This window comes from Cydia fagiglandana, chromosome Z, assembly GCF_963556715.1.
Source record: "Cydia fagiglandana chromosome Z, ilCydFagi1.1, whole genome shotgun sequence".
In the NCBI taxonomy this organism is placed as follows: domain Eukaryota; kingdom Metazoa; phylum Arthropoda; class Insecta; order Lepidoptera; family Tortricidae; genus Cydia; species Cydia fagiglandana.
This window is the reverse complement of record NC_085959.1, coordinates 10,562,788-10,576,376: the sequence shown is the minus strand read 5'-3', so window position 1 is coordinate 10,576,376 and position 13,589 is coordinate 10,562,788. Positions and strand designations below refer to the sequence as shown.

At 37.9% G+C, this 13,589-nt stretch overlaps 1 protein-coding gene across 1 annotated transcript in view; it reads right to left on the bottom strand.

Annotated features, from left to right (window-relative positions):
* Positions 1–13,589, bottom strand: part of LOC134678306 (bestrophin-4) — a 72,647-nt gene that overhangs the window by 54,874 nt on the left and 4,184 nt on the right. The window contains exon 2 of the mRNA XM_063536802.1: positions 2,273–2,383. Coding sequence (XP_063392872.1) covers positions 2,273–2,383 — 111 coding nt within the window. The remainder of the gene's footprint in view (positions 1–2,272; positions 2,384–13,589) is intronic.

The following is a 13,589-nucleotide window of genomic DNA, read 5'->3' as shown; positions in this document are numbered from 1 at the left end:
GTTCGTGGTGTTTTATAAAACTATAACCCAATGAAGTACAGTCAGAGATGGAACGAATCAGCTGTTGATCATACCTTCGATAGCGTGGCGTGACTGTAATGACAAGAGCCTAGCTTAACATGCCTACCTCAAGCAACCTGAAATGCACCTTCTTAACACCACCTTATGGTTCAAAACACCATAACTACTCGATCAGGTTTGAACAGAAGTTTAAACCTAACGCGACTTTTTGTCACAATGTAAATTAATCATTCTTCTCGTAAGAATAGAGTTCAGTACTGATTGAGGGCCGATCTCAGCTTGTACTGTACTTGTTTCATGACTTACCTATCATAACAATTTGGTTTCAAATAATAGTGCTGCATGTTCATTAGTGTATTGAGAACGTGGTGTCATTCCTATGGGCGATTGTGCACTACAATGAATTTTACTGTCTGGCAGGCCGAGTTTTTACGGTCCGATATGGCACGCCATTAAATGTATATAGTCTGTGTGTGTGTGTGTGTAAATGTGTATAGCTTGTGCACTAGACGTAATTTTACCGTCCGACATTTTACTTTTCCCCATTCCGGACAGTTTTTTTCCGGTCCGAGATGACAGCTATGAAAAACGTGTTTATGCTTGTGCACTGTATTTGGAATTTGTATTATTCATGACTTGGCCGGGCGGGGGCGAGCTAGGCCCCCTAGCACGCCGCACCTGCGAGTAAAAAGACGAACAAGTGCACAAGCTAATCATCCGTTTGTTTCATGCCACTGCCACTGCGCCGCACCTGCGAGTAAAAAGACGGACAAGTGCATAAGCCAATCGTCCGTTTTTAGGGTTCCATACCCAAAGGGTAAAACGGGACCCTATTACTAAGACTTCGCTGTCCGTCCGTCCGTCCGTCCGTCCGTCCGTCCGTCTGTCACCAGGCTGTATTTCACGAACCGTGATAGCTAGACAGTTGAAATTTTCACAGATGATGTATTTCTGTTGCCGCTATAACAACAAATACTAAAAACAGAATAAAATAAAGATTTAAATGGGGCTCCCATACAACAAACGTGATTTTTGACCAAAGTTAAGCAACGTCGGGAGTGGTCAGTACTTGGATGGGTGACCGTTTTTTTTTGCTTTTTTTTTGTTTTTTTTTTGCATTATGGTACGGAACCCTTCGTGCGCGAGTTCGACTCGCACTTGCCCGGTTTTTTTTCATGCCATATCGGACCATGAAAACTCAGACTACCGGACAGTAAAATTCATTGTAGTGCACAATCGTCCTATGGCATTCCAGCAGACTCGGATGCGTACCACCAACCAAGTTCGCTTTCCGAATACGCATAATACTCAATGATCGAAATTATAGTTATACTGATGGTTCACCTGAAATTCGACTCTAGTAAGCAATGAGAATAATAATCCAGCTTAGCAGTTGCATGATTTTGCGAAGAATAAAAGATTTTAATTTTTATCAAATATGTAGATTGTACCTAGTTGGCCGTGAGCTAGAAGCAAACGATTATGATTTGACTTTAGTATCCATAAACAACTAAAGACTTTGAGTTAGGGAAATCACATTTGTGAGGGTGTTATGTTTTTGCACTGTTATGTAATACTCGTAATATGTCAATTAACCAGATTTGTCACTTTGACCACAAATTAAGAGGTAACTTTCGTCATAAAAACGTGAGAACTACTGTTTACCTACAGGAAGAAATTTTGAAAAGTAAACATACTTATTTATTACAGATTAAAAGAATTATGAGTGTCCAATTCAGTAAGAATTTCCAAATAAAAACGTGAACCCCAGTCAGCAAATTGTTAAGTCTTCAACATAAAAGAATGGGCATAGCCAAAGCCTATTTAATTAAGAAATTATATAACAAAAGTATAGGTATATGGAACTACAGTTTGGGCAGTATTAAAGAGCTATCACGCTTACCCCGCTTGAGCGGCAGATTTCCCTCTCCCGTTTTGTCTGGACTACGCAAAGAAGTAGTACCTTATATGAAAAATACGAAATTATACATCGGTCCACCACCACCCACCCACATGGAATACCACCGGTCACTATCATCTTTATGCTCGCTTCAGAAGTCCTATCTCCTTTTGAAACCCCTAAAGCCAAAAGTTTTATAGTGTAGCACCAGGCGCCCATTTCTTGAACGATATTAGTCTAATATTATTAGTGTGTTGTCATGACAACCCATACGATTTGACACTGCGTGGCCTAATAATATTAGTCTAATATCGTTTGAGAAATGGGCCCCAGAATGGTAGAAAGACTAACCTCTGTTGTGGCTCTGTGAGTGCGAACCGATACAGCAAGTTGATAGTGTAATACAGAGTGAGGTACGCCAGCAGTTCCCTCCAGACGAGCTTGTAAACGCTGCCGCGCCATCTGGAAACAGTATGAAATCGTTATCGCAATGTAGATTAAAGGCCTGTGCACACCGGCTTGCGTGTGCGTGGCGTGCACGTGTGCGTGCGCTAAAATGTTGGAGCTGCACACACACACGTCACGCAAGCGGTGTGCCGTCTCTCACAAGGGTATGTATACTACAACGGCGCACGCGCATGTACACGTCACGCACACGCAGCCGGTGTGCACAGGCCTTAAAGATGACTCACCTAGCCCGGGCCGGAGCTTCCGGCGCTTCGTTTTCTAATATGAAAATGAAAAATGAAAAAAGTTTATTGTGTTAAACAGTACAATTTTAATACAATTAGTTTTGAGTCCTCATTGTAAGTATATTTACTCGTATACCTGTATCAGGAGAACCCATCTATGGAAAGCACCACGTTATCACCAATCAGCCGTCATAGAAAATGACATGTCCGACCCTCGCAAAGCGCGAGTCATCCTTTAGTATATTTTTTTTAAGCTGACCGTTTTGAACTACGAGCTTTCATAGTCCTAAACGGTCAGCTTAAAACAATTTTGATATAACTGGGTTTATTATTTGGCAATTGACTGCCTCAATTTCGTGGACCCTTGTTTTAATTTTTCTTTGACAAGATGATATGGTGTTTTTGCTTTTTGGTGGAAGTTCTATGCTTCTACAGAAAACACCATGAAAAACATCGAAGTCCCACCCATTCTACAAAATGTGTCTGAAAATGCGCTTATTCGATGACTCAGCTAGGAATAGAACGGCTTTTAGTGACGACAATTGATAGATATTATCAAAACGTTACAGGTTTTTAAAACGAGATCCCGAAAACATTTAATAAAAGTACATTTAATTTTGTGCACTTATGCGTGCTCGTGTACTTACTTAACGTCGTAGATACACTTGCGTGAGTTTAAAGAAAAGGCATTTCGGGTTAAAATCTCTTTTATTATGTTAATTTAGTTATACACTGAGAGAAAAATCATCACCAGGAATTAAATAAAAAACAGTTTTGTACTGGGGGAAAAAATGAAGTTTTAGTAATAATTATGGACGTTTCACTATTTCTGTAAAGTTTATTTATTTCTACAAACAGCTCAGTAATCCCAAATATAATTTCAACAAACAGATAATAGAAATTGCAAGTTAACTAATAGAATTGCAAAAGTCAATTTGTTTCTATTATTAGTTAACTTTCCTTGTCCCCGGATTAAGTTTATTTTTGGAATTCTAAGTGTGTTTTTGTTGTACTTTTCTCTCAGTGTAGGTAATCGGAGGGTGAAATCTCGCAACAGCTAGATAACGTTTGCGTATTTCGATAGCTTTGTTGAAAGCCTACAAATTAATGTAAACAACGTTTATTATGGTCTTGGCAAAATCTCCTTGAAGGTTTGTATGCTGCATATTAAAAGAATACGCCCAAGGTCTGACAATATCCTAGAAAACCATTCGTTTGGATGAGAGAGGCGCTTTATCTCACACGTAATCACCCCAGATCCATAACACATTATAAAATTACATGTGCTTATATCACGCATGTTGTCTATCGGGCAATTGTACATACAAAAACCACTGGCACTGACGCGTGACGGGCGGACGTTACAACGTATTCCATCCAAAGTAAAAACGTACATTTTAATTGGAAGACGCATGCATAATTACTAATTTTATAGAATTTATTAAGGATACTCACAGATTTTGTTATTGTTCTGGTTGTGGATTGAAAACAATCTGTTTTTGAAGGTTATACATATAATTTTATGACGCATGACAAGTTCTATTATATTCTTAATGTATTCTCGCGTACCTAATAACACCTGTATATTAGTTTGTGTTTAATAAATAACAAGTTAATATATTAAAGTCTCGTGCAGATTTTATCTTTCTTTTATTTTCATTACTAAAATAGTTTCTAGGTCGTTTGTCCCATTGACTTGTCCGACAGGTTTGACGAAGAAACTATATTAAGTATATTTTATATGTATATCTATTTAAGTGAAAATACTCGCGTTAATAACCCTGAAATCGTGATTGCTAATACTCTACTACTAGTTCTAAGGGGCTGTCCATAAATTACGTCATCGATTTTTGACCCCCCCCCTATAATCATCCAAAAATCATGCTTCAGTTGACCCCATTTCCTCCTACTTCATGCTACCGTCATCCGATGTCTAGACCCCCCCCCCCCCTTATCTTACACCTATTTTGTGGTTGAAAGTTGGTTTTTAATTATCCGTTTGATTTTCTAAATTAGCGCCAGCAGAATAAAGTTCAAGCAGTAAATTAACTGTATGAATTTTACGATAACTTATAAAAGTAATATAAATAAAGCTCCTTCTTGGGTCAAAGATTAAGTTTGGCGGTTCAAACGGGCAACGCCGCCAGCATTCTAGGGTCCATTCCAGAAGCGGGCAGCTTAGGAGAGATATTTACTAGCTAGCGTCCCTTCCCCTCCCCCTGACGCAACCCCCCCTTTTTGCATGAAATATGTCCCGGTTCACAGTTATTTACATTTTTTGAGGAAAGTATACATTTTAAGAAATTATACATCAGGTTTTGTGTAAGTATTGTTTTACAGGGTGATTCAGGAGACGTAAGCAAAACTAACACTGCGCATGTTGTAAATTATAAGCAACTGTTTCGTATCAGTATTAGTGAGATTAACGTTAATTCGCTCCTCGTGTTGAAAAAAAAAAATTTATTTACGACATGCATGGTCACCCTAAAATTAGAATACTAAACTACCGATATTCTGTGTCAAATTGAATGTCATCACTGTCATCACGGCCTGGTTACTTTTGAAAACTCGTATCTCACTTTTATAAGTTTATTTTCTTCGTAATCAAAATACTGTCATTATGGTTAAAGGGGTTTTATGTTTATTAATTAGGTCTTGTAGGGTAACCATGATTGTAGAGTTAAATTTGCCCTCACCAAAAAGTTAAAAAGAAAATAGGAAAAAGTGTCGTTGTTTCACATAAATACGACGGTGATCGATCAATTATCAGTTACTGAGTGTGCAGGATTAGTCCTGCTCACGTCTCATGAATCACCCTGTATATAGATATGGAGTCGGACCAAAAAAAGTCTGCAGCGGATTTGATAGCCCACGCAGTGCAAGTATCATTTCTACGTCATAATTTCAAAGAAGTTTGACGTTTAAAATAACACTTGCACTGAGTGGGCTATCAAATCCGCTGCAGACTATTCTAGGTCTGCTGACTCTAATTAATAAACACGTACCTATCAATCATAAATGTTGGGATTACCTAGGCATAAACAACATATTTTCGTTCCACGAAACTGTTAAATTCCTAAATGATAAACATATTCAGTGTGTAAATTCAAATCAATAAAATATGTAAGACGAATATATATTTTTAAACCGTATTATGAACAATAAATTCACATCTGAAAGAATATATGACACACACACACAGCGTAATTTTCACATGGTTGAACACGCCAAAACTGGGGCATGTACAATCGACTATTGCTATGCAAATAATAGAGATATACAAACTTTTATGGCACCTACTTGGTCACAAGACACTGGCCTATAATGTTATCAAGTTTTTTTAAATTATGTTTATTCGTTGTCAAAATGTCGAGCAAACAACATCAACAACGCGAGCGAATTTTGCACGAATACGTAGAAAATTCATTACTGAGCTACAGAGATATCGCGAAACGACTGAAATGTCCTCAATCTACGGTTTGTCGCGTATTAAAAAAGTTCCGTAAGCACCTAACAATAGATCGGAAGCCAGGAAGTGGAGGCTTGCAGGGTGTCAAGAATAAAAAAAAGGACGAGAAGGTGGTGAACATGTTTGCCTCAAATCCTAAGATTTCGTCTCGCGATGTTGCTAAAAAAGTTAAAATGTCTCAGTCCTATGTTCAAAAAGTGAAACGTAGGGCTGGCCTAAGGAGTTATAAGGCCCAGGCAGCACCAGATCGAGACTCGAAACAGAACTCATCCGCGAAGAAACGGTCTCGAAAACTTTATGAGAATTTCATAACCAAATTTGCATGCGTCGTCATGGACGACGAAACATACATAAAAGGTGACTTTAAACAAATTCCTGGGCAAGAGTTCTATACCAGCCTAAGTAGAGTAGACGCCCCTGAAGAGTGTAAATTAAAAAAACGTTCGAAATTTCCAAAAAAGTACCTGCTTTGGCAAGCAATATGTAGCTGTGGGAAAAGAAGTCGGCCGTTTATTACTACCGGGACAATAAACGGCGATATTTATAGAAAAGAGTGTTTGCAGAAACGTTTGCTACCTTTCATAAGAAAGCATGACTCACCACCTTTGTTTTGGCCAGATTTAGCCAGTTGCCACTACTCAAAACCAGTGATGGAATGGTATGCTGCAAATGGGATCGTGGTGGTACCAAAAGTGTGCAACCCCCCAAATAGTCCGGAACTGCGGCCCGTTGAAGAGTACTGGAGTATTATGAAGGGAATTTTAAAAAAGAAAGGCGGCGGAGTAAAATCGGTCCCTGAACTACAAAAGATGTGGACATGGGCGTCAAGACAGTGTTCTATTAACATGGTGCAAAGTCTTATGAGCCGTGTACGTAGGAAAGTTAGAAAAATGGCTTACTGTGTAGACCAAATCTAAAATATGGAATGTTATTTTAAACAGCGTTAAATATGCTATTAAATGTGTAAAACATAATATACTTTTTCACTTTTATTATAATTTTGTACTACATTTTGTGTGCCCCAGTTTTGGCGTGTTCAACCTTTAGATAATATTTTATTGGATTATGTCACACTTATCTGATTCCTTAAAATAACATGTTTTATTTATGATGTGACTTTCTAAATAAGAATAAAGAAATTAGAATCGTAAACCGCTTCCTTCCTACGAGAGAATTTGAGCACAGTTCCTTCTTACTTTCGTTTCCTAATGTGATCGATATAACATCAAACATCAACATTTATTCAGCAAATAGGCCACAAGGGCACTTTTACACGTCAACATTGAATTTACATAAAAGAACAAGACCCAAGTGATCCCATAAGTGTTCCGTAAACAAAGTTTTGTACGGAACACTAATAATAACATCAACAATTTTATAAAATAAAACTAACAATTCAATCTAAAGTATTACAATTAAATTACTAAGAGATGTATATGGTCTCTTAATGTCGAATTACATACAAAATAGAGATAAAAAAACACAAAAAAAATCTAGTTATAATATTTAGAGGTGTAAATGTCTCTAGGTGTCAGAACTATAAGATTATATAGTTTATCAAGTTATCCTTAGAGATGTATAGGGTCTCCAAGAGTCAATATCCTGTATAATTAACAGAATGAGGCGTAATTAATTAATAAAAATTAAGTTACTTAGTATAATAGCCCGTGTTAGCTTAAGCAGACCAGGCCGCGTAGCCAAGATGATAGAGAGACAAAGTTTTTCGTTGTCGAAGCGATAGCGATTGTAACCTTGGCTAGGCCGGCAGCACAAAACAGATAAGTACAGAAGTCAATCACATGTGTGTACTTTATTTTTCATACCTACGCTCGGCGGTCGCTCTAGGGTTGCGATTGTTGCGAACTATGACTTATGCACAAAAAACTATCGTGGTAGTGGCACTCGTATCTATCGTATCGTATCTCGTATCTAGTTGTTTCATTTATTGTTGAGGATGAAACGGGAAGAATGGAAATAGAAATTAATAATAATACATTAATTAATCAAATAGGTATTTTAATTTCAATGTCATTGTTACCTATATTACAAATTTTCCACAGAAAATATCTTGCGATGATTTCGAGATTGGCGAAATGCACGATTATTATATTTTAAAGTGTAATAAATTCGCATTCTCATGTACAATGTAATAAATTCGCATTCGCATTCTCTCTGAAACAACTGGTAGCTTAAAAAACGACAATTCACCGTTTAATTTTGAATTTAAACAACCGTCCACTGTACAGTTACTTATAATAACTTTTTGTTAGGTTTTTCAGTTATTGCACAAAAAAGTTCACAGACGCGTGTCTCAAGCGGATGGCACTCGCGCTCGCAGTGGTCCCAACCGGTCCGAGATATCGTGTCCGTGAGCAGTGTCTATGTGTGCGTTGCTCGAGCGCGCTTTGTATGTAGATTGATTTCTGTACCTATCTGTTTTGTGCCGGCAGTCTCCACAAACAGCACCCGTTCACGAGTATGACGCGTATCTCAGCCATCGCCTCCCTCAACCTTCTTTCGGGAAAGTGGCGGGAAAATAAAATAAATTATCGAATAAGTGTTAACTCGTAGTCTTCTACACTTCGTCACTTGTTGCAAAAGTTAAGTAAATAATTACATGGATGAGCGTGTTAACTTTACATCCTAGGCCCTAACATTATCCTAGGGGTCCTGGAGAGTGCTTGAAACACTTTTCTCAAAACCGCATCAAAATCGATTCAGTCAAACGCGAGATAAATCGAGGACAAATATACATACATACAAAAATACGGTGACCCGTATGTTCAGTTTGACAACTGAGAACCTCCTTTTTTTTAAGGCTGTTAAAAAGTGAGAGAGATAAACCATCGATCTATTTAATTTTATTGACGTAACTGGTGACCGAAGAGCTGGCGGCTACCTCGCACAACGTATCAGTATTGCGATACAGCACAGCGGGGAAATGCCGCCAGCATCCTTTGTTACAATGCCTCAGGAGCCTATTTTTTAGATTTAAGCTAGTTATTAATTTCGTTTAGTTGTACCACTGTACATATATTGTATGTAAATGTAAATAAATGATTTAAATCTTTAATTTTATTGAATGAGCTAAAAATACGCCGCTATTACCTGGATCAATGGCTGTGACATTGTTTTATTGTGCATACCTATTTCAATGTCTGTCGGTTCTAAGTTCCCGGGCTAACCCTTGTTGTGCAAATGGGAGGGTTTATGGCATATTCTATCGCTTAGGCATTGTAGTGATTTATTTATTAGCTTAGAAAATATTATATAAAATAAAATAATATAATATATATATATATACATATATATAAAATCCCTAATATGTCCCTTTCTAAGAAAGTACTACTTCTAATAGCATACATTAAGTTTGCACAGTCACAGAGATACTACACAATCAACGTAGTCGTATTGTTTGACGAACGTTGAACGAATACAAACGCATTTAACCGACCAAGTAGAAATATTATGAACTGTCAATATCAAATATACATAATGTGATTAATGTGTGTATAATTGTATATGTCACCGTAAACACACCGTTTACACTTGACTGCACCTAAATCACCTTCGTGATGTTACTTGAGAATAGTTTTTATAGGTTTAAGCAATTATTCACTATTTTTATATTCTTGTAATTACTAATTAAAGTGGGGTAAATTAACCTTGTCGTTTCTTTGCTTTATCGGTAAGTATCCATCATTAAGATGGTCAGATCATTCTAAGATTTTTATCATTTTTATATAGAAAGATTGATTGATTGTATTTATTACATTAGCTGTAGAAGTCTGTGTAAAATTTGTGCTTTGTAACACCACAAAACCAGGCGTGGCTCACTCCGCGATTTCGTCGCTTTGCTACAGGTAGCTAAAAGTACATCCGTTCGACCCCAATTTTGGGGTTTGCCATAAGCCGTGCGTGGCGCTGTCGCCACCTAGCGGCCATATCTGTGCAGATCGTGACAGACGCGTTTTGTTAGAGAGTGAGTCTTCTGTACCTTGTACTATCGGGGGGCACGGCAGTGCCCCCGCCAAGTCGAGCGCGAAGCAAACACTGCCGTACCATCCTTTACTGGAACCATTTCGCCGCATTTTCAGACCCCTATTTGAGAACCTCTGGATAAAACCAGAACGCAGAAATTTTGGTCATCCAGTAAGCTATAATCATATACCTAAAATCCAAAATTTCAAGTCTGTAGGTCATTTAGTTCCGAAGTTAAGCGAAAGCAAAGTTTCGCATTTATGAAACTCACTCATGATCATCAGAATAGAACTAGTACTTCCCATAAACTCAGAGAGCTGAAATTTGGTACAGAGTTAGGGTTTAATGGCCACATAAAGGGAAAACCTAAAAATATTGCAATATCAGTCACGTTTTAAAGATCTAAGAACTGCATAAGTAAGTTTGTAATCCCATATAAATATATGATATTACAAAGTTGCTGTTGCAGTTCCTACAAATAGTAGGTAAAGTAAAGGTACACTACGATGTACGATGTGAGTATGAATGAAGATATGTTTAGTTATGATATGTGTATACATAGTATGGGTATGAGTACCCGAAAAGAAGGACTGCCTACAAAAAGAGATGAGATCCCTTCAAAAACATTACATGTAAAAAGGTGCAAGTCTCGCAACGCTTTTACTACAAAAAAGTTTTGAGATGGAATGTGAAACCAAGTCGGTTATTTTAATCAGTGCCAGGGGGTGTTAAAACCGTATCAATAAGATATCTTTAATTTGTAATACGTATACTTGGCCATCGCACGGCTGCATAATGACAAAAGGATCATCGTCACCTATTATAAAAAATTCTAATTGAACATAACGCTAGCGCTAATTGCAGTTTGAGCATTACACATATTTACGAGTACGGTACGAGTAAAGCATTATGTGCGATTGCCAAGTCATTGTATGATGATTAGTGACGGATTACTGATTATTATTTAATTATTAGATTTAATGAATGGGCAATACGAAAAACTGTTGCTACTGTACAAGAATCAGAACCGGAAAAAAAGAAAAGAAAGATTTGTAATAATAAAAAAACTACTCCTAAAAAGAAAAAAAAATGTGTTAAATAAGAAAATCTAATAAAATAAATCAATATGCCCACGTTTCTACAAAAAGAAGTGAAATCCCACCAAAAACATTCTGTAAAAAACTAGCCAAGTCTCGATGGAGCTGCTTGTTTATCTCTAAAAAGTAATGAAATCTAGACAAAGTCGTGCCAAGTCTAAGGTTCCTTACTGCGATTTCTTTATTATTATAGTTAATGTTGTGTGACTTGGCCGTTGAAGGGTACACAAGGGTACAAAACCAGGTGCTCCATGACACCATTGCACCAATCTGCCATTGCACCAAAAAGAAGTGTTTGTTTCAGGCTCGCCCATACATAAGTATTATTGAAATACGCAGCTTTATCAAGCCTACAATTGACTGGTTATTGAATCAACGTTTTCCAAGTGGCAATTTTCCATCGTCAATGGGTAGCGGTTCTGGCGACAGATTGGTGCAATGGTGTCATGGAGCACCTGGTTTTGTACCCTTGTGTACCCTTCAACGGCCAAGTCACACAACATTAACTATAATAATAAAGAAATCGCAGTAAGGAACCTTAGACTTGGCACGACTTTGTCTAGATTTCATTACTTTTTAGAGATAAACAAGCAGCTCCATCGAGACTTGGCTAGTTTTTTACAGAATGTTTTTGGTGGGATTATTTATTCGGTGACAAAACACAAAACATAAATAGCGACGGAAAGAGTCATCTTCTTCAGCTGTCCTATGTGGTGCACGATTTATTGTTGGAAAATGTATTTGGCTGCTGTGTTATACACATTTTATTGGTATGCTAAAGTCGTCTTTCCTGTATACATTGCAAAGTTAAGAAAATTAAAAGCTAATTTTTACGTTGCAGCCTTATAGGTAATTGTAATGTGTACAGAGACCTTTTTCTAAATATTTTTGGCCCTGCTGCTGTACTGGGCTATAAACCCGAAAATCGAAGTTCGCAAATTGCGGGGATTTTTGTCTGTCATTCTAATTACGCCTTCATTGGAGTAAAAGAGAAAGATCCCGCAATTTGCGAATTTCGGTTTTCGCGGTAGCCGCTCTGTATCCCGTATGCCAGTTTAGTCTAAAGTCTAAAACATCCGGATTTAAAAAAAACCGGGCAAGTGCGAGTCGGACTCGCGCACGAAGGGTTCCGTATCATAATGCAAAAAAAAAACAAAAAAAAGCAAAAAAAAAAAACGGTCACCCATCCAAGTACTGACCCCTCCCGACGTTGCTTATACTTCGTTTTTTTTAGCATTAGAAATAAGGTAAACAATCTTGATGTGTCTTTTTAGTGAAAAACACGTTTATAAAATAAGTCACGGCAAATATGTAACAATTATGAATCTAATACGATCATTTATATTCTTCTGCTTTCATAAGTAATAGTTACTGATTTTTAAAAAGCGTATTTCAATTAAAAGACATGTCAAGATCGCTTACCTTCTTGCAAGTTCTTTCTAATGCTAAAAAAAACGAACTATAACTTTCGTCAAAAATCACGTTTGTTGTATGGGAGCCCCATTTAAATCTTTATTTTATTCTGTTTTTAGTATTTGTTGTTATAGCGGCAACAGAAATACATCATCTGTGAAAATTTCAACTGTCTAGCTATTACGGTTCGTGAGATACAGCCTGGTGACAGACGGACGGACGGACGGACGGACGGACGGACAGCGAAGTCTTAGTAATAGGGTCCCGTTTTACCCTTTGGGTACGGAACCCTAATAAACGAGGACTCAATCCCAACGGTTATAAGCGGCAAAAAACTAGCGCTCGCCCTGTATGGACGTGGTACGGACGAAGTATTTTCCCGTGGCCATGATCAGGCACGCAGAGGCTAATCGTCGCACATGAGCCCACATTGCGATAGGCTTCCTACAGTCGGAATACGAAATTAGAAGCCGTCAAAATTTGTACACGCGGCCTTACACGAGCCTTGTGAGGACGTTCGCTAATTACTGATTTCGGTCGACCTCCGGGGTGAGCACTGAGCACAGGGTTCTCTAATAGTTCTTAGACAGAAATGTACCTACTTATAATGTAAGGAATGTTAATCTATCTAATACCTTTAAACGAGCAATTCTTGTTTATTTATTTATATGTATATACATTTCGGCGATCTCGGAAACGGCTCTAACGATTTCGATGAAATTTGCTATAAGTATGGGGGTTTTCGGGTGCGGAAAGTCGATCTAGCTAGGTCTTATCTCTGGGAAAACGCGCATTTTTGAGTTTTTATGTTTTCCGAGCAAAGCTCGGTCTCCCACTCGGAGTAATTAACAATGGAGCCGCCATTAACAGGCAGTCCCCTCTGTCGAAAATAGGCGGCCAATGGTCAACCATATGTATGGAGTGACGTTTATCTGACATGACGTACCTATACATTTGATGTGCCCCTCCCCCGCAAAAAACGGCAGACTATTTTGTACCGAAAATTTTAGACATGG